At 62.0% G+C, this 19,938-nt stretch overlaps 4 protein-coding genes across 4 annotated transcripts; 1 reads left to right on the top strand and 3 right to left on the bottom strand.

The window, feature by feature from the left end:
• Positions 1 to 445: 445 nt before the first annotated feature.
• On the bottom strand, positions 446 to 1,172 carry MRPL34 (mitochondrial ribosomal protein L34). Its single transcript, XM_057398398.1, has 2 exons — positions 1,111 to 1,172; positions 446 to 884 (listed from the first exon to the last, which is right to left on the bottom strand). The coding sequence occupies exons 1-2, from the start codon at positions 1,140 to 1,142 to the stop codon at positions 581 to 583; spliced, it is 336 nt and encodes a 111-aa protein (XP_057254381.1). The 5' UTR covers positions 1,143 to 1,172; the 3' UTR covers positions 446 to 580.
• A 2,031-nt stretch (positions 1,173 to 3,203) lies between these two features.
• ABHD8 (abhydrolase domain containing 8) lies at positions 3,204 to 12,124 on the top strand. Its single transcript, XM_057398411.1, has 5 exons — positions 3,204 to 3,319; positions 8,266 to 9,019; positions 9,571 to 9,741; positions 9,845 to 10,061; positions 10,147 to 12,124. The coding sequence occupies exons 2-5, from the start codon at positions 8,274 to 8,276 to the stop codon at positions 10,294 to 10,296; spliced, it is 1,284 nt and encodes a 427-aa protein (XP_057254394.1). The 5' UTR covers positions 3,204 to 3,319; positions 8,266 to 8,273; the 3' UTR covers positions 10,297 to 12,124.
• Positions 12,125 to 12,344: 220 nt separating this feature from the next.
• On the bottom strand, positions 12,345 to 15,939 carry ANKLE1 (ankyrin repeat and LEM domain containing 1). Its single transcript, XM_057398395.1, has 5 exons — positions 14,097 to 15,939; positions 13,413 to 13,575; positions 13,153 to 13,312; positions 12,939 to 13,068; positions 12,345 to 12,565 (listed from the first exon to the last, which is right to left on the bottom strand). The coding sequence occupies exons 1-5, from the start codon at positions 15,655 to 15,657 to the stop codon at positions 12,393 to 12,395; spliced, it is 2,187 nt and encodes a 728-aa protein (XP_057254378.1). The 5' UTR covers positions 15,658 to 15,939; the 3' UTR covers positions 12,345 to 12,392.
• A 1,097-nt stretch (positions 15,940 to 17,036) lies between these two features.
• On the bottom strand, positions 17,037 to 19,011 carry BABAM1 (BRISC and BRCA1 A complex member 1). Its single transcript, XM_057398397.1, has 8 exons — positions 18,692 to 19,011; positions 18,557 to 18,615; positions 18,339 to 18,459; positions 18,183 to 18,261; positions 17,786 to 17,810; positions 17,504 to 17,633; positions 17,322 to 17,408; positions 17,037 to 17,250 (listed from the first exon to the last, which is right to left on the bottom strand). Exons 1-8 carry the CDS (start codon positions 18,968 to 18,970, stop codon positions 17,050 to 17,052), a joined length of 981 nt encoding a protein of 326 aa, XP_057254380.1. The 5' UTR covers positions 18,971 to 19,011; the 3' UTR covers positions 17,037 to 17,049.
• Positions 19,012 to 19,938: the final 927 nt, after the last annotated feature.

The following is a 19,938-nucleotide window of genomic DNA, read 5'->3' as shown; positions in this document are numbered from 1 at the left end:
CGGCACTCGCGTCCTATTGGCCACCGCCCCTGTCACTCATCGCGTAGGGGTCAGCCGAGGCAGGAAACGCCCGCTCGGAGCCCGGGAGGGGGAAGGGTTGTGGCGCAGGGCGGCAGGACCCGGATGCAGCGCAGGGCGCGGGGCCCGCTGGGAAATGTAGTTCGTGCCCTTTCCCCGTGACCTTCGTTGGCGGAGGCACCGCTCATTAGGCGGTTCGTTAGCAGCGGCCACAAGGCAATTCCGCCCCTTCCACCCCAGAACCAGAGCCCCGATCATGTAATAACTCAGGGGAGCTGAACAGGCAGAGGCACTGCCATAAAGTTTTGCATTCAATTAGCTCTGGGCTTTAATGGCAGCTCATGCTTTCAGCAGTTTCTCTGAATCACCCATACAAAGGGACACTAAGATTACAATTCATAGCACAGGCATTAAACGAACACCCTCTGAGGCCTCCCCTCGAGCCAGCATGACTCCTCACACTCTCCCAACACACGACAGACACATGTGCGCAGCCTCCCTCGGCACAGGTGCTCCACTCGGGTCACTCCACAGCTTCAGGCTTGCCTCGCAAGCAGAGCCCTCAGTGGCTCAGAGACTTCCTGCCCTTCAGCATGCGCCGCAGGATGACCTCGATGCCCGCCGGCGTGCTGATGCGCTTGATCCAGCCGTGGGTCCGTTTGCGCTTCCGGTTGTTGGGCTGATATTCGTTGCCTCGCGCTTTGGTGCGGATCTGCTGGTGGGTCCAGGGGGACACGGGGCCAGGGCTGATTCCTACCGGCTTGAAGAGAAGGTGGCTCCTGAGGGGCAGCTCCAGGGACCCGCAGAGCACAGCGGCTGTGCGGAGCTGGACAGAGCCGGCCGCAGCGTGCTGCAAGAGGAGAAACCTTTGGGAACAGACAAAAGCACCATCAGAGAGGAGTGAGATGCGCGCCCGGCGCTGCCGCTGACGGGCCGATAACGGGACCTGTGGAGCAATGAGGGACGGGGCTGACCCTGCGGCGGGGGCTCGCGTCCCTCCCCAGCCCAGGGCGTGCTCCCGGAGGGGAATAGCACACCCGGGGCACGGCAACGCCGCTGCCCGCCCGCCCGCCCTCTCCTCTCCCGGGTTACCTGCGGCCCACAGCGCGTCCCAACGCTGCCATGGCCGTCCACCCGCCACTGCCAACACCGCCCTGCCAACAACACCGCCCGCTATTGGCTCCCTCCACCCAGTCACGTGCAGCGTGCCGCAACGGCTGATGGGGCTTGTAGTCACGGTACGGGGCCGCGCCGTTACCATGGCAGCGGCGGCCGGGATCGGCCTTGAGGAGCTCCGCGGCCTCGTCCCGGGCGCAAACCGGAGCGAAGCCGCCTCTCGACGATCGTTTGTGCCTCGGCAGGGCGGTTCTGGGGCGGGAGGCTCAGGGCGCGGGGCACCCCTTCCATTGCGGCTGCCGCGGCCCTGAGGGGGTGTCCCCTGGTTACCCCACACCGCCGGGACAAGCAGCGTGGGGCTTGGGTGGGAGCCTGAAGAGGGTAAAGGGGCAGCGGGCTCCCCCCATCCCGTGTGCCCTAATAGGTGTGTATGCTCTGGGTTGTTGTGTCCCTGCCATAAACCAGCCTGTCGGGGTGAGGGGGTGTGATGGCAGCACCCCCAAAGCCACAGCTGTGCATACAAACCCAACGGACAGCCATGAGGTGATGGCTGTGCTCCTGGTCCGGCTGCTGTGAGCTGCACCTTCCTGCTGAGCACACCCGTGCTGAGCTTGGACACACTCGTGGCAACAAAAACGTCGTGGCACCGACACCCTTGTGATGCCAACACCCTCATGGCACTGACATCCTTGTGACACCAACACCCTCATGGCACTGACACCATCGTGGCACTGACACCCTTGTGACACTGACACCATTGTGACACTGACACCATTGTGGCACTGACATCCTTGTGACACCAACACCCTCATGGCACTGACACCATCGTGGCACTGACACCCTTGTGACACTGACACCATCATGGCACTGACGCCATCATGGCACTGACACCCTTGTGACACTGACACCATCATGGCACTGACACCATTGTGGCACTGACATCCTCGTGACACCAACACCCTCATAGCACTGATATCCTTGTGGCACTGACATCCTTGTGACACCAACACCCTCATGGCACTGACACCATAGTGGCACTGACATCCTTGTGACACCAACACCCTCGTGGCACTGACACCATCGTGGCACCAACACCCTTGTGACACTGACACCATCGTGGCACGGACGCCATCGTGGCACCGACACCGTTGTGACACCAACATCCTCATGGCACTGACACCATCGTGGCACTGACATCCTCGTGACACCGACACCCTCATGGCACTGACATCCTTGTGACACCAACACCCTCACGGCACTGACACCATTGTGGCACTGACATCCTTGTGACACCAACACCCTCATGGCACTGACATCCTTGTGACACTGACACCATCGTGGCACCGACACCCTTGTGACACCAACACCCTCATGGCACTGACACCATCGTGGCCCTGACACCCTTGTGACACCAACACCCTCATGGCACTGACACCATCGTGGCACCGACACCCTTGTGACACCAACACCCTCATGGCACTGACACCATTGTGGCACTGACATTCTCGTGGCACCGACACCATCGTGGCACCGACACCCTCATGGCACTGACATCCTCGTGGCACTGACACCATTGTGGCACCGACACCCTTGTGACACCAACACTCTCATGGCACTGACACCATCGTGGCACAGACATCCTCTTGGCCTGTAGCAGCCACGAATACCAGCAGGGTGAGAAAACTGTGCCAGGTAACTGAAGGGCCTCCCCTCACTGGAAAGGATCGAGCCCTCCTGCCCCCCCCCCCCCCGCTGTTGGCAGCACCCCCGCGGGCTGCGCAGGGCCTTGCTTTGACTGGCACATCTCCCTGTCTGTCACACCAAGAGCCCTCCTCTTTAGGAGGGATTTAAGGGGCTTTCTATGGCTATAGACCACAAGGACAAACAGCCCCCCCCAGAGCCCAGAGCTCCGCTATGAAGCCTCTCCTGGGGAGAAGATGGAAGGAGAAACGTTGGTCTCAAGCAGATGAGCTGAACTGAAGGCATCGCTCCAGCCTTCCTAACCACACAGGCGCAGCAACCTGGAGCTGCAGGAGTGGAAAAGCTGAGCAGCCTTCTCGAGCTGCAGCCTGCATCCTGCACCCTGCACCAGCTCCCTCCGTCTCGGCCAGCTCTGCCTCTCCTGCACGATTTAAGCCTTTTCCTTTACAAGCTCGACTCCTGCCCATCCTTGTCGATAAATGAGGTGAGCATCCTCTCATTCCTCTCTTCCTTTGTGCCGAGGGCTCAGAGCACAAGCAGTGATGTAGGACATGCCCTGAGGGAGGAAGGTGCAGAGCAATGGAGAGGAGGGGTCAAAATAGCCAAAAGGTGGGTTTCTTTTCCCAAAGCTGATAACGAGGAGGGATTTGAGAGGCATCAGCTGGGCTTGCAGGGCAGGAGGAAGGCAGCCTTGCAGCAGCACTGCACCGCTTGTGCTTCAATCTCCCCGTTCTAACAGCGGGGTTAGAAAACGCTGCCTGGCGATCCAAGTTAAAGGCCAGCTCCCGTTGTGATGCAATGGCAGTGAGTGGTTGCCGGCTCTGCTCTGCTGTTGCTATGTGCTTGGCAAATCTGCTCTGCTTCCCGCTTGAAGCCCGAGGGGGCACCTGCACGCAGCGCAAGGGGCAGAGATTCCTCCTTCTGCCTCCTTCCCATGGCTCCCTCCAGCCCGCTGCCGGAGGATGCTCGCTTCCAAAGGAATCCAGCCTTGCTGCTGCTCTGCGGGGGGAGCAGGAGCTTTGGGAAGCAGAGGGGGGTTAAGCGGCATTCCAGAGGTCACGCACGGGTTACCCCGCTGTGCATTACATGAGCTTTTGTTTCTCAAGGTCTTCTTCCTTCCTAAAGAGCCTGTGGCCGGTGGGCAGCGCGGCTCCGGGCTGTCCCCTGCCCTCCATCCACGCTCCTTCGGCACTCACTGTGGTTTGTCCTCGTCCCCTGGGGCCCTCAGTGGAGCCCTGCTGCCTGCAGACAGGGACCAGACTCCCTTCCCCAGGGAAGGAGCCTCATCCCTGCCCGTGCTGAGGACCTCAGGGCTGCCTCCGTGCTTTTCTATTTGTATGCCTGATAAACCCTTCCTGCCCGCTTACTCCTCATAAAGCTGCTGTAATTCCACCAGGACATGGAAGCCAGGTGGAGCAGAATAAATCCAGGTGCTTGCCACCCACCACCTGAAGTGGCTTTTTCACCTTCCTTCAGAGGGAAGTTGCCTTTGCAGGGCCCAGATGAAGCAGCACAACCATTTTCTTGCTTGTAGCTGAGATCAGGACTTCACCGGATGTTCTCTTGCTCGATGCCGCAGTTTCTCCATTCCCAGGGAATGACTGGGGGAGGCTGGGAAGAGCATCACAATGTTTGCCCATTCCTCAGGAGTGGCATTTGGCACCATTAACACTCATGAGCCCCAATGGGAAGGGATTAGAGGTGAACAAATCTTTATGGCAGGTCGGGTTCTGGCTGTAGCACAGCTCCTGCCCCTCTCTGGCACCTCTCCTCCGAGGTCTTGAAAGGAACTTAGCAGCTATTGAGTCCCTGCTGCTCCCAAGGCTCTGTGCAGGGAAGGGGACGGAGGTGCTGAGCAGAGCTTGGACTCACTGGTCTCCATAGGGAAGTTCATGGCCATCAGCTTCAGCTCTGACTCCCTCTTGTGCTGTCCCTGCAGTAAATGATGCTTTTGGATTGCTTAAAGGGATGAAATGTTTTGTCAAACATGGTATGGGAAAGGAGGAGGAGATCCTTGTCATTCCCAGCACCCCAGACAGGTAGGATATCAGCTGTCTCCAGCACTGTGTGCAGGGACCCAGCAGGGACAGCACCACTATGAGAGGCAGGATTGGGATGCTGTTTGGAGCAAGGATGGTGAGGGAAGAGCCTGACATGGCCATTAAGTGTGTCATATCCCTCAGGCAGACGTGGTGTGAGCACCGCCCTGAGATACCACTGTGTGCTCCGTGTCACCTATACAGGCTGTACATCAGCCCCACAGGCTCCATGTCACCTACACAGGCTGTACATCAGCCCCACAGGCTCCATGTCACCTACACAGGCTGTACATCAGCCCCACAGGCTCCATGTCACCCACACAGGCTGTACATCAGCCCCACAGGCTCCATGTCACCTACACAGGCTGTACATCAGCCCCACAGGCTCTATGTCAGCCTCGTATCACTGCCTGTCCCGTTGTCCCGTTAGGTTTTCCACATCCCATTCATCCTGTTTTCCTCTGGCTGTGCTGTGCTGCCATCGAGTTCTGTAAAAGCCAAGGAGCTGAAGTAGGTCAGGGAGTTGTTTTTCCCCCACAGGGATATTCTTTGCAGTGGCAGGAAGGGGGAAGCAGAATTCCACAAGGATGCTCCAGGACTAGAGCTGAACCTGGGCAATGAATGATCCTCCTGGGATTAATCCCAGCATCCTCTCTCTGACGGAGCTGTTTCCTGGGGGAAGACATCATTGGGGGGGGGGCACTATGTGGGGTGATGCCATTCACCTCCCCAAGCCGTGTCCTCAGCCTCAAAGGACATGGAGACTGGTGGTGGGTTGATGCATTGTTGTGCCTGGCCTTATGCAACCGGAATCTCACTCTCTGCTGGGAGTGCCAATGGACGGCTGCTGGAATGGAGGAGGATGTGGAGGGAAAGCAGCTCATCGCCATGGTTACCAGCATCTTTGCAAAGTTCTTCACATCCATCTGCTTTCATTTCCAGCCCTTTTCATCATGTGGGAAGAACATCCCTGGATGTTTCTGGCTGCAGCAGCCGGTGTGGTGGGGTAGAGGATGCGTGTGGGAGGTGGGAGACGCGTGTGCTTCACCTCCCAGCCCCAGAGATGAAGCCTGACATTGACTCAAGTCGCTTCCCCTCCTGTTCCTCCATTCCCCACCTTGCCAATGAATGGCTCAGCCAGGATGTGCTTGCTGATGGGATTTGGGTGGTGGTTTCCCAGCTGGATACCCAGCAGTGACTGACATATCCTGGACCATGGGTGGATCTGAGAAGAGGTGGCTCAGCTCTGCCAAATGCCCCCCCCACTTGCAACAGGATCCAGGCTTGGACCCAGAGCTGCTGCTGCTGGAAGGTGGCTCTGTGGCCCAAGCCTGAATCCATGCTGGATCTGCTGCAGCATCCTGGCCCACAGAGCCTTCCAGCAAATCAATGCTGGGAATGAACAGGCTGGACTGATTGAGTTAATCCTGGAATGTTAATCAATAGTGAAGCAGTTTGGGCACAAGTCCTGGTTAGAATCCAGACAGATCGTCAGCACCCTGTTACATGGAGGCACAGGCAAAGCCAGGCTCTATGGAAATCAGGGGCAGGATCACATCCAGGTCTCACAGGCTGAGCCCAGGGGGCCTGTGCCCAGTGCAGGGTGGGCAGAGCTGGCTGAGAGCTCGCAGTCGTGCCCATGTGAGGCTCAGGCTCTGCCTGCTTTCCCCTCTCCCCCTGGGTTTTGTGCTTGCCCCATCTCTCTGTTCAGCATCTCCAGCTCAGCGCTGCTCAGGGATCAAGAGCAGCCCAAGCCGTGCTCGAAAGCACAGCAAGGGCAGTGCTGTGGCCATCCCAGTGCAGCTTCCAGCCAGGGCTCCAGCCAGTCTGGTGCCCAGCTCCTTGTCACTCAGCAGAGCACAGCAGCCCCTTGCCAGCAGGAGATGGAGTTGGCTTCTCCTTCCCAGGGCTCTGAAACCTGCTTTTGCTCCCCAGCTTGGATGGGTGCATCCCTGGAGCAGCACAAGGCAGGTGACGCAGTGTTTAGCACAGTGCCTAGCCAGGCCCTGTACTGGGAGAGCTCCCCAGCCAGCAGAAAGGAGACAGAGCAGCAGGGACCAACTCTGCTGCATGTCCAGCACCCAGAGCCTTGCATGGACTTTGCAAAGCGCCCGTAATCCTGCCAAGTGCTCAGGGGACCTAATGGGGCTGCTCCTGGCAGCGTCACTGCCATTTAGACATTCAGTTCCCCCCAGGAATGCTTTGCCTTCTCCTTCCCTCCTGCAGGAGCAGTAGGGAGAGCCCCTGCGCTCAGTGCCTGCTGTGCTTCTGTGCCCATCAGCATCAATAATTCACCCTGTTTAGCTTCAGCAATACTAAACCCTCATCACACTGCCAGCCTGGGGGGCATGCCCCCCCCCCCCCCAGCTCCTCTCCAGAGCCATCCCAGTGCCACCAGCTTTTCCTGCCCTGTATCTGCCTTTGCTCTGGGCTGTACTTGGTGGTCCCAGCATCTGGAGCCCTTCTAAATCTGCCTGAGCGCATCTGGAAGAACACATGTCAGGGAAGGAGTCTTGGGGACAGCAATGACAGTGCCATGCCCCCCCCATCACATGTGGTGCTGGGGAGGGTGCTGGGTCCCTCCCAGTTCTCTCACTGTGCTCTTTCCAGACGTGGTTTGTGGAATGACTTTAATGAAAACCTTCATCTCCCATCCCTGTAATTCCATCTCCCACTGTTTGTGGTGGTGGTTACACTGGAGATACAGAGAGATAGATACATTTAATTGGGATAAAGAATGCAGCTTCATCACTGGATCCTTCCTGAGCTCCATAGTTGGTGCCAGAAATAGCATCTTCATTCCAAACAGGCTTTTCTTTGAGTGTTCCTTCCCTCACCTGGAGCAGATCCCTTCTTGGAGGCCCACAGGGCACTGCATGGGTTGGAGTTCATCTCCGCAGGGCCAGCGTGTGTCACACCAGCTCAGTGAGAGGGACATGGTCCAGGCAGAGCTGGACATGGAGGCAGTGCTGGCTCCATCTGTGATCTGAAACTGAAGCTCGTTTGGAGGTGGCTGAGGGCTGTAGTTTTGGGGAGCATCACATTCATGCCCCAGTGCATCCCTGAAGGCACATCCTGCCCTCACTTACGGCTTTGCCCATGGCTGGCAGCAGAGCATGCAGGAACAGGGCTGTCCCCAGTCCCCTGTGCCACAGCCAGGACCTCCAGCAGCTCCCCAGCTGGCACAGGATGCCCAAAGAAGTGGTAAATGCCCCATCCCTGGCAGTGTTCAAGGCCAGGTTGGATGGGGCTTGGAGCAAGCTGCTCCAGTGGAAGGTGTCCCTGCCCATGGAAGAGGGGTGGAACTGGATGATCTTAAGGTCCTTTCCAAACCAAACCATTCCGTGATTCTATTAACCTGCCTCCTTCCCCCCCCTTGCCTTCACTGCAGGGAGCATAATGCTGAACAGCATTACCGATGGGCTCCTGTGCTGCCTGATGGGCAAGACAACCAACGCCGTGGGGCCGCTGGACAGTGTTGAGTCCAGCAACGGCTACAGCTTCATGGAGGTGAAACCGGGGAGGATCCTGCGGGTGAGGCACAGCGCACCCCCCCGCGCGGCCCCGGAGGGTACTGAGGAGCCGCAGCACCTGCGGGGTACCGTGCACTGCAAGCGCAGGATCACCGTGTACCGCAACGGGCAGCTGGTGATCGAGAACCTGGGCGATGCCGTCCGCTCCGAGATCCTGCACTGCCACAGTGGCTCCGGGGAGCCCAACAGCACCGTGGAGCTGGAGCTGTCGGAGGTGGCCGGGCAAGCTCCCACACAGGGTCCCGCCGGCGCACCAGGATGTGCCACGCGGGAAGCGGCTGCTGCCCCCGGGAAGCGGCGGAAGCGTAAGCCCAAGAAAGTCATCACCATCGACTGCAAGAAGCAGATCACGAGCTGCAAAGGGACACACAGCGACGTGGTCCTGTTCTTCATCCATGGCGTGGGGGGCTCGCTGGACATCTGGAAGGAGCAGCTGGACTTCTTTGCCAAGCTGGGCTATGAAGTGGTGGCTCCTGACCTGGCCGGCCACGGCTGCAGCTCCGCGCCGCAGATTGCTGCAGCATACACCTTCTATGCGCTGGCTGAGGACATGAGGGCTGTGTTCAAGCGCTATGCCAAGAAGAGGAACATCTTGATAGGACACTCATATGGGTAAGGGACCGGGGGGTCCCAGGAGGGTATATTCGTCCCCCCACCTTGTCCTCTCCTTGGTAGCAAGCACCCACCAGAGCCTGCGCTTGAAGGAGAAGCAGAGGAGGCCTGTGGGGTTATCCCTCAGTTCTGATCTGCTGCATCTTGGTGTGTGTCTCTGGGTGCAGCTAATCCCAGAGCACAGCCTATAAATAGATAAGCCCAAGCAAGTCAATTACATGGAGACTAAGCTGTGCAGAAAGCAGAGCTTGGAGGAAAGGGAACTGAAGCCAGGCTGCGGCAGGATTAGATCGAAAGCACAAGGCTGGTCCAGGCTGGTGAGCACCCAAATGGGTCCCAGCACCCTGCTGTGGTTGTGCTCAGCCCCTCTGCCCAGGCTCTGCAGGGCACCAGCTGTGGGGTTTGACTGGGGTTACCCTGCCCCAGAGAGGTGCCCCCACAGGTCAAACAGGAGGAGCTCTGGCCATGGATCCTTGGGATCAGCCTTGGGATGCAGCATCCTCAATGCCATGGGGTCGGACCATGGTCCCCATGTCTGTCTCTCCTCACAGGGTGTCCTTCTGCACCTTCCTTGCCCACGAGTACCCAGACCTGGTCCATAAGGTGATCATGATCAACGGAGGAGGCCCAACAGCACTGGAGCCCAGTCTCTGCTCCATCTTCAACATGCCCACCTGCGTGCTGCACTGCCTGTCCCCCTGCCTGGCCTGGAGCTTCCTCAAGTGAGTGTCCATCCCGTGCCCTGCCAGCAGTGGCCCCCATGCTTCCATCCCCCACCCCGTGCCGCTGGATTAACCCTCTGCCCGTGCTGGCTCCATCCCACAGGGCTGGCTTTGCTCGCCAGGGTGCCAAAGAGAAGCAGCTGCTGAAGGAAGGCAATGCCTTCAACGTGTCCTCCTTCGTGCTGCGCGCCATGATGAGTGGGCAGTACTGGCCCGAGGGGGACGAGGTTTACCACGCAGAGCTGGCTGTGCCTGTGCTCCTGGTCCATGGCATGCACGACAAGTTCGTCCCCGTGGAGGAGGACCAGCGAATGGCTGAGGTATGGGACGGAGCTGGGCTGGGTGAGGGCTCTGCAATGCAGAGGGCTCATCCCAGCACTGACCCCCACTGCTGTGTCCCTGCAGATCCTGCTCATTGCCTTCCTGAAGGTAATCGATGAGGGCAGCCACATGGTGATGATGGAATGTCCCGAGACAGTAAACACGCTGCTCCACGAGTTCGTCCTGTGGGAGCCCGAGACACCAGCAGGGGACGGGCAAGGGGAGAAGAAATAAGGCAGCAGGACGTGGTGACCGGGCTGCTCCCATGGCAGAGATGTTTCGGAGTGGAGCGGAGGCCGCCCTCACCAGGAGCTCAGCCCCTTTTCTTTCCCGGCCATGGTGGAGGCTGGTGGTGGAGCACGGAGGCTCCCCTGGGCAAGAGGCCGGCAGCAGGATCACGGCAAGACCTGGTCCCCATCCCTTTGGGGACAGCACGGCAGCCACTGGAGCGACTTCATCCTCTTACTTTGTAGTATTCTTTTCCCCCGGGGACAGAGAGGAGGCAACTGTGGGGAGGCTGCTCCCACTGCAGCAAAACGGGAAGAACTGGGAATGTTCCTCTAGGGAGAGGGTATCAGCTCCGGCTGCAGGAGCTGAGCTGGGATTGCTTTGAGGAGAAGCCAGAAGCTCCTTGGCCTTCAGGGCCTTATTGCTATGGTGGCCAGCAGCTCCTGCCTGCACAGCCAGGAGGGGAGGATGAGGAGGTGGCCTGCTCCTGCGGGCACAGAAGGGCCGTCAGCTCCCGCTGCGGTGGGACTGGCATGGCTGTGGTGGGGAGGACAACACCAACCCGGAGCTCTCCTGCTGTCCCCATCCCTGCAGTCACGTCCCCAACCACCATCGCTTTATGTGCCACAGCTCTGGCTTCTGCTCCCTCCCGCTGCTGCATCCTCGTGGTGTCAGAGCCATCAACATGCAGCAATTCCCACAGCTCCACTCGCCCTTCCCAGCTTCCAGCTCCTCCATGACTCCAGGACTCACCACCTGCTCCTGGATCCCATTCCCACCAGGATAACACCCACCTCTCACTGCACTGGGAGAGCAGCAATACACCATCCCGTTGCCGCTCTGTCTGGCCTTGCTGATGACTCCTGTATGGATCCATGGGGTCTTGGAGCAACACAGCAGCACTGGAGCAAACCACAACCTCCTGATGGCAACGGACACCAGGTTGTTACCTGCTGATCCTGTTCTGTACATAACCCACTGACCCAGCAGCTACTCCCCTCTGTGCTTCGCATCCCGCTGCCAGGAGCTGGGCAGGACCCAGAAGGTACATGAGAAGTGTTGAGGGGGACCCGGGCACTGCCATAGGGATACACTGGGATGTGGGAGCCAGAGCAAGCCAGTGGGATGCTGCAGCTTCCCCAGAGAGCTGCTCCCTGCTTTGCTTCCCTCTTATTTCCCTCCATCTAAACCAAAGAAACAACCAAGCCCATGAAAACCTCACCCTTGCCCTATATCCCAACCCAACCCCTCCTCACCCCAATGGGGCTGACACCACACCAAGGCAACCAGTGTGGCTCCAGGGGCTCCTGGCGGGGCCCTGGGTCAGTGCAGGACCCACCTGCACCGCAGCTTCCCCATGGCTGAGCCCAGCTTGTCCACAGACTGAGTAATGAAGAGAGGAAGGGCCCTGTGGAGCCAGCCTGGTGGTGACCCTGGGTGAGGGGTGTCCCCAGCAGCCCCTGCCCTACCACCACAACCTGTCTCATAATGAGAATTTTAATGCCCCTGGGTTCAGATGGTTTCCATGAGCCCCTCCCCTACAGCACCCTTCCCACGCCATCCTGGCCAGGGGACCCCACACAGCACCCCAGGGTTTGCAATGAGGGCACCCAGAAACACCACTGTACCCCAAAACACGGCTTTGCACCAACTGTGACATCCCCTCGGGCAGCTCCTCGTGTCCAGCTCCAGGCCACAGCTCCTCAAGCTCCATTGGCCACGGAGCCTGTGTCCTTGTACCCACATTGCTCACGCTGAGGCCAAGGCAAACCGCGCACCCTGAGCCCGCTGCTGCGCTAGTGCCATATCCCCAGTAAAGCTGTGTTCTATCCTGTGTCTGAGTCCATGGGGAAGCGATGTGCCAGGCACAGGGGAGAGGCCTGGGAAGGGAAGGCAGGAACCACAGGGAGCTTGGATTTCTTAGCCAAAATAAAAGACCTGCAGTGATTTATTTATCCCCTTGGAGACAAAGAGAGAAACTCCTCAGTGTTCACAACATCAAACCTGTACACAGAGCACAGCCACCTCCTGAGACAGGGCAAGAGGGGAGGTGCAGGCACAGGTTACACCCCCCCCCCCCCCAGCACAGCACCCCAGGGTGTTCAGCGCCCACCCTGGATGTCCACTGGCCGGAGCTGCCGCTCGCCCTCAGCGAGGAAGATGCTCATGGCCCTGTGCAGCATGTGAACGCCAAGGCGCCGACGCCGCGCCACCGGCCAGTGTGCCACCGCGCCATAGCACAGCCCCTTCCTCTGGTTGGTGATGGTCTGCAGACCTGTGGGGACAGGGTCACCACCCACTGACCCAGCCCCCTGCTTCCCCCAGCACCCACAGGGATGGAGGCAACCCCCTGCTTCCCACAGCACCCACAGGGATGGAGGCAACTCCCTGCTTCCCACAGCACCCACAGGGATGGAGGCAACCCCATGAGTCCTCCCCACCAGCGGCTCTTCCCACAGGAGATAGGTTTTGAGGGGTTCTGCTCAGCCCCTGAACTGGCAGCTGGGGACCCCAAAGTCCCAAGTGTCTCAGGGTGGGCTGCATCCCCTGGCCTCCTGCATGGTGTGGAAGAGGGGGATGCAGGGAGGCAGAGTGGTGGCAGAGCCCATGCTGGGGCCCTGTGGCAGCACCCAGCCCCACTCACCCACCCAGAGCCTCCACCAAGCAGCCTTCCCATGTGTACGCCTCCGCTGGGACCGTGCTCTGGAAGCAGTGCACAGAGAGCACCCCGTGTCCGCTCGCCCAGATCTCCAGGATGCGCCGCACCTTGGGACAGCCCTGTGGGACAACGGGCACCGTCACCACGGTCCCAAACCCCCTGTGGCCATCCCTGTGGCCCCAAACCCCAGCAGCGCATCCCACCTTCTGCGTGCCAGCATGGTGCTGGCCCAGCGCCTCGGTGAGGTGGCAGTAGGGCCGCGTGCGTGTTCCCTTGCCCACATAGAAGATGGCCTGGATGAAGGTCCTGAAGCACTTAGCCGGGCTCAGGCAGTGCGAGCGGAGCGGCAGGTTCTGGGTGATCCTAGGGGTGCAAACCCCCAGCTTTGGGGCTCGATGCCTCTCAGGGGCCCCTGCTGGAACCTCCAACACTGGGGACATGCGGGGCAGCAGCATGGCCCTACCTGGGGTCGAGGAGGAGGTAGTTGAAGCTGGACTTGACCAGCCCTTCCCGCCAGGGCCGGTTCCGCTTGGGGTGGTCGAACTCCTGCCTCAGCACCAGCTCGTCCTGGGCGCAGTCAGGGATGAGGCCGCTCTGCAGGGCGGCCGCCAGCTCCGGGCTGTGCCCTGGAGCATCCCCAATGGCACAGGGAGCACCATCAGCCCCAGTGGCACCGGGAGCACCATCACCCCCAATGGCACCAGGAGCACCGCCAGCCCCAGTGGCACCGGGAGCACCAGCACCCCCAATGGCACCGGGAGCACCATCAGCCCCAGTGGCACCGGGAGCACCACCAGCCCCAGTGGCACCGGGAGCACCATCACCCCCAATGGCACCGGGAGCACCATCAGCCCCAGTGGCACCAGGAGCACCATCAGCCCCAATGGCACCGGGAGCACCAGCACCCCCAATGGCACCGGAAGCACCATCACCCCCAATGGCACAGGGAGCACCAGCACCCCCAATGGCACAGGGAGCACCAGCACCCCCAATGGCACAGGGAGCACCATCAGCCTCAGTGGCACCGGGAGCACCATCACCCCCAATGGCACAGGGAGCACCACCAGCCCCAATGGCACCGGGAGCACAGGCAGCCCCACACCAGTCCAGAGGGACCAGCCAGGCCATGGGGGACCCCAGCACTCACCCGTTTGCCCGTTCCGGGGTGTCCTCAGCAGCTCCTCCAGCCGCCGCAGGTAGAGCTGCCTGGTGAGCGCCGTGATGGGCCCTGGCTCATCCCCCAGCGCCCGCAGCCGCCGGCGCAGGCCTTCATCCGAGAGGGGCTGCAGCGGTGCCGTGTCCCCGTGGCCAGGGCGGTGGCGCTCAGTGGGTGCCCGGTCCCGCTCCTCGCGCTCGAGGTGCTCTTGGGTGCTGGGGAGCACGGCGGGGGCCTGCGGTGCCAGGAGGCGGCAGAAGCGCCTGTGGAGCCACAGGGGCTGTGGTGCCCCCAAGGGTGAAGGGTCCTGGCACCCAGAGCCACCTTCCAGCGCCCTGAAGGTGGCACAGGGGGAGCCCTGAGCATCTGTTGGGGGGCACTGGGGGTCCCCAGGGACCAGCAGCACCGTGGGGCTGGAGCCAGGGGAGCCCTGAGCATCTGATGGAGGGCACTGGGGGTGCCTGTGATCCCCAGGGACCAGCAGCACTGTGGGGCTGGATCCAGAGGAGCCCTGAGCATCTGACGGAGGGCACTGGGGGTACCTGTGATCCCCAGGGACCAGCAGCACTGTGGGGCTGGATCCAGAGGAGCCCTGAGCATCTGATGGAGGGCACTGGGGGTGCCTGTGATCCCCAGGGACCAGCAGCACCGTGGGGCTGGATCCAGAGGAGCCCTGAGCATCTGATGGAGGGCACTGGGGGTGCCTGTGATCCCCAGGGACCAGCAGCACTGTGGGGCTGGAGCCAGGGGAGGTGCTGGGGGCTCCGGGAAGGAGCACAGTGTCACCCAAAGAGCCTGTCTCCTCTCCATCCCCACTGCACACATCCGTGCCCTGTGGGGTGACAGAGCGCCCTGAGGTGGTAGCAGGATCTCTGGGGACACCCCGGGGTGCTCTGACCCTGGGGGGCCTCCGTGGCATCTCCAGTGTGTCAGCGAAAACGGAGGAGGAAGAGGAAGCACCGAAGCGCTCTGCAGAGGCCAGGAGGCGGCTCCGGGTCCTGGGAGTGACATGGTGGTACATGGGGGGCTCCCGCGGGGTGACATCCCCAGTGAGGAGCCTGGGAAGAGACCCTGCGGTGGAGGGGGGGGATCCCTGGAGGCTGCACCCCTGGAGCTGCGTGAGGAGCTCCCCTACATCACCCGTGTCCGAAGCATCCTCACTGCAAGGGGCTGCCCTCGAGGCTCCCCTGAAACCTCCACCCTCCACCTGCTCTGGGGCTGGGGAGATGGGGGGGGGTTGCAGCTCCATGGTGCCAGCTCCGTTTGGGGAAGGGGCTTCACCCAGCTCCAGCCCCGTGGAGCAGCAGCACTGAGCCCCCAGGCTCTCCAGGGCACTAACGAAGCACTCGCTGTCACTGCTGCTGTCCCCAGGGCTGCCACCGTGCCCGGGAGCCTCAGGGAGTGCCCCGTGTTTCCCCAAGACCCTGCTGCAGCGCTGGGGCTGGCGCAGGGACCCACCAGGACCAAGCACCTGCAGAGGACAGGGACTGGGGACAACCCGAGTGCAAAGCTGTGGGAGAACCTCGGGGGTACCCCCTGAACCTCCCACCATGGTCCTCCTCCAGGGTCCCTCCCTGAGCTCATCCCCATCTGAGAGCAGCGTGCTGGAGGCGAGGGGATGCGGGAGCACAGCTGAGCCCCCGGGGTCCCCCTGGGGCCATGGGGCAAGGGAGGGGATGGAGAGGAATGGGAGAGGCCCCCTCAAACCACTGCAGTCCCCTGGCTCCTGCAGCAGGGACCCAGCCTCGGGGAGCGCAGCGCATATGCTGCCGTCGGTGGCATCCTCAGTCAGGAAGGACAGGGAGCGCCGGGGGCCCCCCGGGTCTGGGAACAGAGATGGAGGTCAGCGTCCACCTCAGACGGGGGGGGGGGAAAGAGACGTGGATGAGCTCCCCAGCACCAGCCAAGGGGTGCCCCGGGGTCCTCACCCTCTGCAGGAGGCCATCCCCAGGCGCGCTGTGACCCCCAGTCCTGCAGGAGCCACGCTCCGTGTCCCCGCTGCCGGTCCATGGCTCCTTTCCCATCCTGCAGGGCGAGGACAGGACTGTCACCAGCACCGCTGCCAGGGCCACCAAAGGGGTACACGGCCGCCGCGGGGCCAGGCGGGCACCCACCCCATGATGACGAGGTCCCAGCACAAGCAGCAGCTCCAAGGTGCAGGAGCAGCCCGAGCCCCTGACTCCCGGGAACCCCGAGTTACTGCCGGCCCAGCTCAGGGTCAGGGGCTGCGGCTCAGCCGCACCTCAGCACCCCCCATGCTCCTTAGGGGGCCCTGCAGCGTGCGGACACCCCTGTGCCACCACCCCCCCGCTCCCCGCACCCTCCTAGTGCCGGCACCGGGGAGGACCCCCCCATACCCCGGGTCGGTGCATGCAGGGGTACCCCGGAGCTGCAGCACACGCGACGTGACCCCTCCCGATGCAACGGCGGGACTGCGGAGACTGCGCGCACCTCACCCCCCCAGTCCCGGGGTCCCCGTCCCGTCCCGCTCACCCCCGGTCCCGGTCCGCCTACGGCTCGCGCAGCCCCGCACCGTTCATACCGCGCACGCGCAGCGAACCCCACCCGTTCGAACGCCTCGCGCGCTGGCGCTCCGCCCTCTCATTGGCTGGTGAGCGCAGTGGAAGGCGGGGAGGGGCGGGGCTAAAGCTCCCAGTGACCGCACCAGGGCTCCCAGTGCCCTGCACTGGCATCGCCCAGCGCGTCCCAACAGCCACACCGTCACTGCCCAGTGTCCCCCAGTAACCGCACTGCCCTTCGGGGTCCCCACACAAGCACCACCAGCCACAACCCACCCCACATCCAGGGGTGACACCAACCTCCCGTCCCCCAGCTCCCAACCCGGTGCAGGAGCCACAGCATCAGCACAACACGGCTCAGGAATCACCCCTTCTCTTTCCCCCAGCACCATTCCCGTGCCGGTATCCCCCCGGTTCCCCCTGGCTCAGATGGTGGCCTCGATCTCCTGGGGCTCGTCCTCCTCCAGCAGCCCGTAGGCTGCGTGCGTCTGGAACGGGCGCTGCAGCGGATGCGCCAGCAGCTTGGCCATGCAGTTGTGCAGCTCCACGGCAGGCCCCGACAGCAACACTTCATACTTGTAGTTGGTGCCTTTGGTGTCCAGGCTGCTGAAGAAGCTGTACATCTCCTGGGGAGGGGACACAGAGGGGGTGAGATGTCCCCTGCCATGGTGGAGAGGATGCCCCGGCCCGCATTTACCTTCCAGCTCGTCTCATCATCCTTCTCCTCCACCCCGTTGTGGATGTAGACGATGTCAAAGAAGAAGTAGGGACACTGCAGCATCTTCTGCAGGGTGAGAAGCCGGGAATGGCTCTTCCACACGCTGGGATGGACCCAGAGCTGCCAAGCTCACCCAGAGTGGGAACAAGGTGAGGATCTACCTTCATGTGCTCTGACATGGAGAACTGGGGCTGGCAGCCTGGGCGGCCAAACACCAGGATGGTCCGGACCACATAAGGTGGAGGGATGGTCTGAACGTTCTCCGTCACTGGCAGCTCAATCTTCTGCTGGCTGCAGGAGGATGGAGGCAGCTCAGAGAAAACACCCCAACAGCTCCAGGCTGGAGGTGGGGAAGCAGCACCTCCCCCAGGAGCTCTTTGGGGTGATGTTCTTATAGCCAAGCAGAAGACTGGGGATCCCAACCTCCCCGCAGCTGTACTCACATCAGGTTGAAGAGTCCTTCCAGATCTGCAGCCCCAGGTAAGGACAGATCCCAGCACCCAGACCCCTGCCCACCCCACGGAACTCCTGCACCCTCTATGGTGGGAGGTGATGGCACTGGGCACCCCGGATGGACCAGGGTGGGGAGAAAACACCAATAAGTGAGTGTTTGGTGGGTCTGGAGGCTCCCGTGTTAAACTGGGGCTTGGTTTGATCCTCCGGCTTCACACGCTCACTCAGCTGCCAGGATGGCAGTGAGCTGCTGCCACCTGCAGGCAACGGGCTTAGGGGATCCCCCCCTTACGCTCAAGTGACCCTATTTTGCAACCAAAGAATCCCCTTTGCACCCTTGCAGGGTCCTGGCCCCTCCCCATCCCAGCCCCATAGGTGGTGGGATACTGAAGGACTTGCAGACGACGGTCTCCAGGTCATAGAGGCAGCTGCAGACCTCGCGGGGGTCCGAGGTGAACCCTGAGAGCTGAAAGGAACCGGGGTGAGGGGGTGAGGAGCCATCCCCGTCCCCATCCCACCCCACCCCACCCCATCCCCACTCACCCAGGTGGCATCGTTGTTCACCACCACCAGCGCGAACTCGTGGCACTTGTCGATCTTGTGCTTCGTCCTCACAAACATCTCGATCATCTTCTGCGAGATGTTCAGCGCGTTGCTCTTGGACCTGCCGCCGGGGCCAGCGCTCAGCACGGACCCCTCGGTGCCCGCGCCGGGATGGGGGTCCCGGTGCCAGCCCAGCCAGGAGCACCCCCAGCACTCACCCGTTAAAGGACTCCAGCTTGGGCAGCGCCATCTCCTCCGCCAGATCCAAGCAGATGATCTATGTGGGACAGCACCGTGCCTGAGCGCCCCCCGCCGCCCCTCACCGCCGCTCGGGCCGCCCCGCGCTCACTCACCACCTTCTCGGGGCAGTTCACACGCGGGGTCCGGACCTGCACCTCGGCGGGCGGCGCGGGGCCGGGCCAGGCGGGGCCGTGGGGCGCGGGGGCCGTGCCCTGGGGGCTGCCGTCGGCGCTGGCCGCCTCGCCCTCGCCCTCGCTGCGGTTACCGACGCTGCTCTGGGCGCTCAGCGCCCGGTCCTCGGCACCCTCCGGGTTCGAGCGGGTTCGGGGCCGCGGCTCCGGCGCCTTCTCCTCCTCCTCCTCAGCGGCGCTGCCCGGCTCCGACGGCTCCATCCCGCAGCCGCGCTCCAGCGGGGAGCGACGCCGGTGCCTGGGGGGGTGGAATCGGTGCTGACGGCGCCCCCCGGACCCCGGCTTTGGGCACCCCCGGCCCCAGCCGCTCCCCGAACCCTCCCAACGGACCCCTGCGACCCCCGGACCAGGAACGCCCTTTCCCACCCCCCACCCCCCCCATCCCGTCCCACCCAACCCCCGCCCCTCGCACCCACCCCCCCGGCCCGCGCTCACCGCTCTCGGACTCACGAGCCCCGCCCGGCACCGACCGGAACCGGATACGCGCCGGGGCTGCTGGGAATTGTAGTTCCCAGGGGAGGCGTCCCCGTGGGGCGCCGCAAACACCCGCGTACCCCACATAACCATGTACCCCCCGCACCCCACATACCCATGTCCCCCCCTGCACCCCAAATACCCATGTACCCCCTGCACCCCACATACCCATGTCCCCCCCTGCACCCCAAATACCCATGTACCCCCCTGCACCCCAAATACCCATGTACCCCCTGCACCCCACATACCCATGTCCCCCCCTGCACCCCACATACCCATGTACCACCTGCACCCCAAGTACCCATGTACCCTCCCTGCACCCCACATTCCCATGTACCCCCTACACCCCAAATACCCATGTACCCTCCCTGCACCCCACATACCCATGAACCCTCTGTACCCCAAATACCCATGTACCCCCTGCACCCCAAATAACCGTCTACACCCTGCACCCCAAATACCCATCTACCCCCTGCACCCCACATACCCATGTACCCCCTGCATCCAAATTACCCATGAACCCCCAGGATCCCAAATACCCATGTACCCCCCTGCACCCCAAATACCCATGTACCCCCCTGCACCCCACATACCCATGTACCCCCTGCATCCCAAATACCCATGTACCCCCTGCGCCCCAAATACCCATGTACCCCCCCTGCACCCCAAATACCCATGTACCCCCTGCATCCCAA

The sequence above is a fragment of the Pezoporus wallicus genome, unplaced genomic scaffold (assembly GCF_028554395.1).
Source record: "Pezoporus wallicus isolate ANWC-B61680 ecotype Strahan unplaced genomic scaffold, APGP_CSIRO_Pwel_v1 contig_13989, whole genome shotgun sequence".
Lineage (NCBI taxonomy): Eukaryota > Metazoa > Chordata > Aves > Psittaciformes > Psittacidae > Pezoporus > Pezoporus wallicus.
Note: the sequence above shows the minus strand (reverse complement) of the source record. Positions and strands in the feature narration are given on the sequence as shown.

What these genes read in the sequence shown, in the direction of transcription:
- ABHD8 (XM_057398411.1), top strand. Translation starts at nt 8,274, where the DNA reads ATGCTGAACAGCATTACCGATGGGCTCCTGTGCTGCCTGATGGGCAAG. An exon ending in CTGGCCTGGAGCTTCCTCAA is followed by an intron (nt 9,742 to 9,844) that starts GTGAGTGTCCAT and finishes TCCATCCCACAG; the next exon opens with GGCTGGCTTTGCTCGCCAGG. An exon ending in AGGACCAGCGAATGGCTGAG is followed by an intron (nt 10,062 to 10,146) that starts GTATGGGACGGA and finishes GTGTCCCTGCAG; the next exon opens with ATCCTGCTCATTGCCTTCCT.
- BABAM1 (XM_057398397.1), bottom strand. Translation starts at nt 18,970, where the DNA reads ATGGAGCCGTCGGAGCCGGGCAGCGCCGCTGAGGAGGAGGAGGAGAAG. An exon ending in TGAACTGCCCCGAGAAGGTG is followed by an intron (nt 18,616 to 18,691) that starts GTGAGTGAGCGC and finishes TGTCCCACATAG; the next exon opens with ATCATCTGCTTGGATCTGGC. An exon ending in CGTCGTCTGCAAGTCCTTCA is followed by an intron (nt 17,811 to 18,182) that starts GTATCCCACCAC and finishes CTGGGGCTGCAG; the next exon opens with ATCTGGAAGGACTCTTCAAC.
- MRPL34 (XM_057398398.1), bottom strand. Translation starts at nt 1,142, where the DNA reads ATGGCAGCGTTGGGACGCGCTGTGGGCCGCAG. An exon ending in GGACGCGCTGTGGGCCGCAG is followed by an intron (nt 885 to 1,110) that starts GTAACCCGGGAG and finishes CTGTTCCCAAAG; the next exon opens with GTTTCTCCTCTTGCAGCACG.
- ANKLE1 (XM_057398395.1), bottom strand. Translation starts at nt 15,657, where the DNA reads ATGGTGGGAGGTTCAGGGGGTACCCCCGAGGTTCTCCCACAGCTTTGC. An exon ending in ACCCCGGAACGGGCAAACGG is followed by an intron (nt 13,576 to 14,096) that starts GTGAGTGCTGGG and finishes GGGATGCTCCAG; the next exon opens with GGCACAGCCCGGAGCTGGCG. An exon ending in TACCTCCTCCTCGACCCCAG is followed by an intron (nt 13,313 to 13,412) that starts GTAGGGCCATGC and finishes TTGCACCCCTAG; the next exon opens with GATCACCCAGAACCTGCCGC.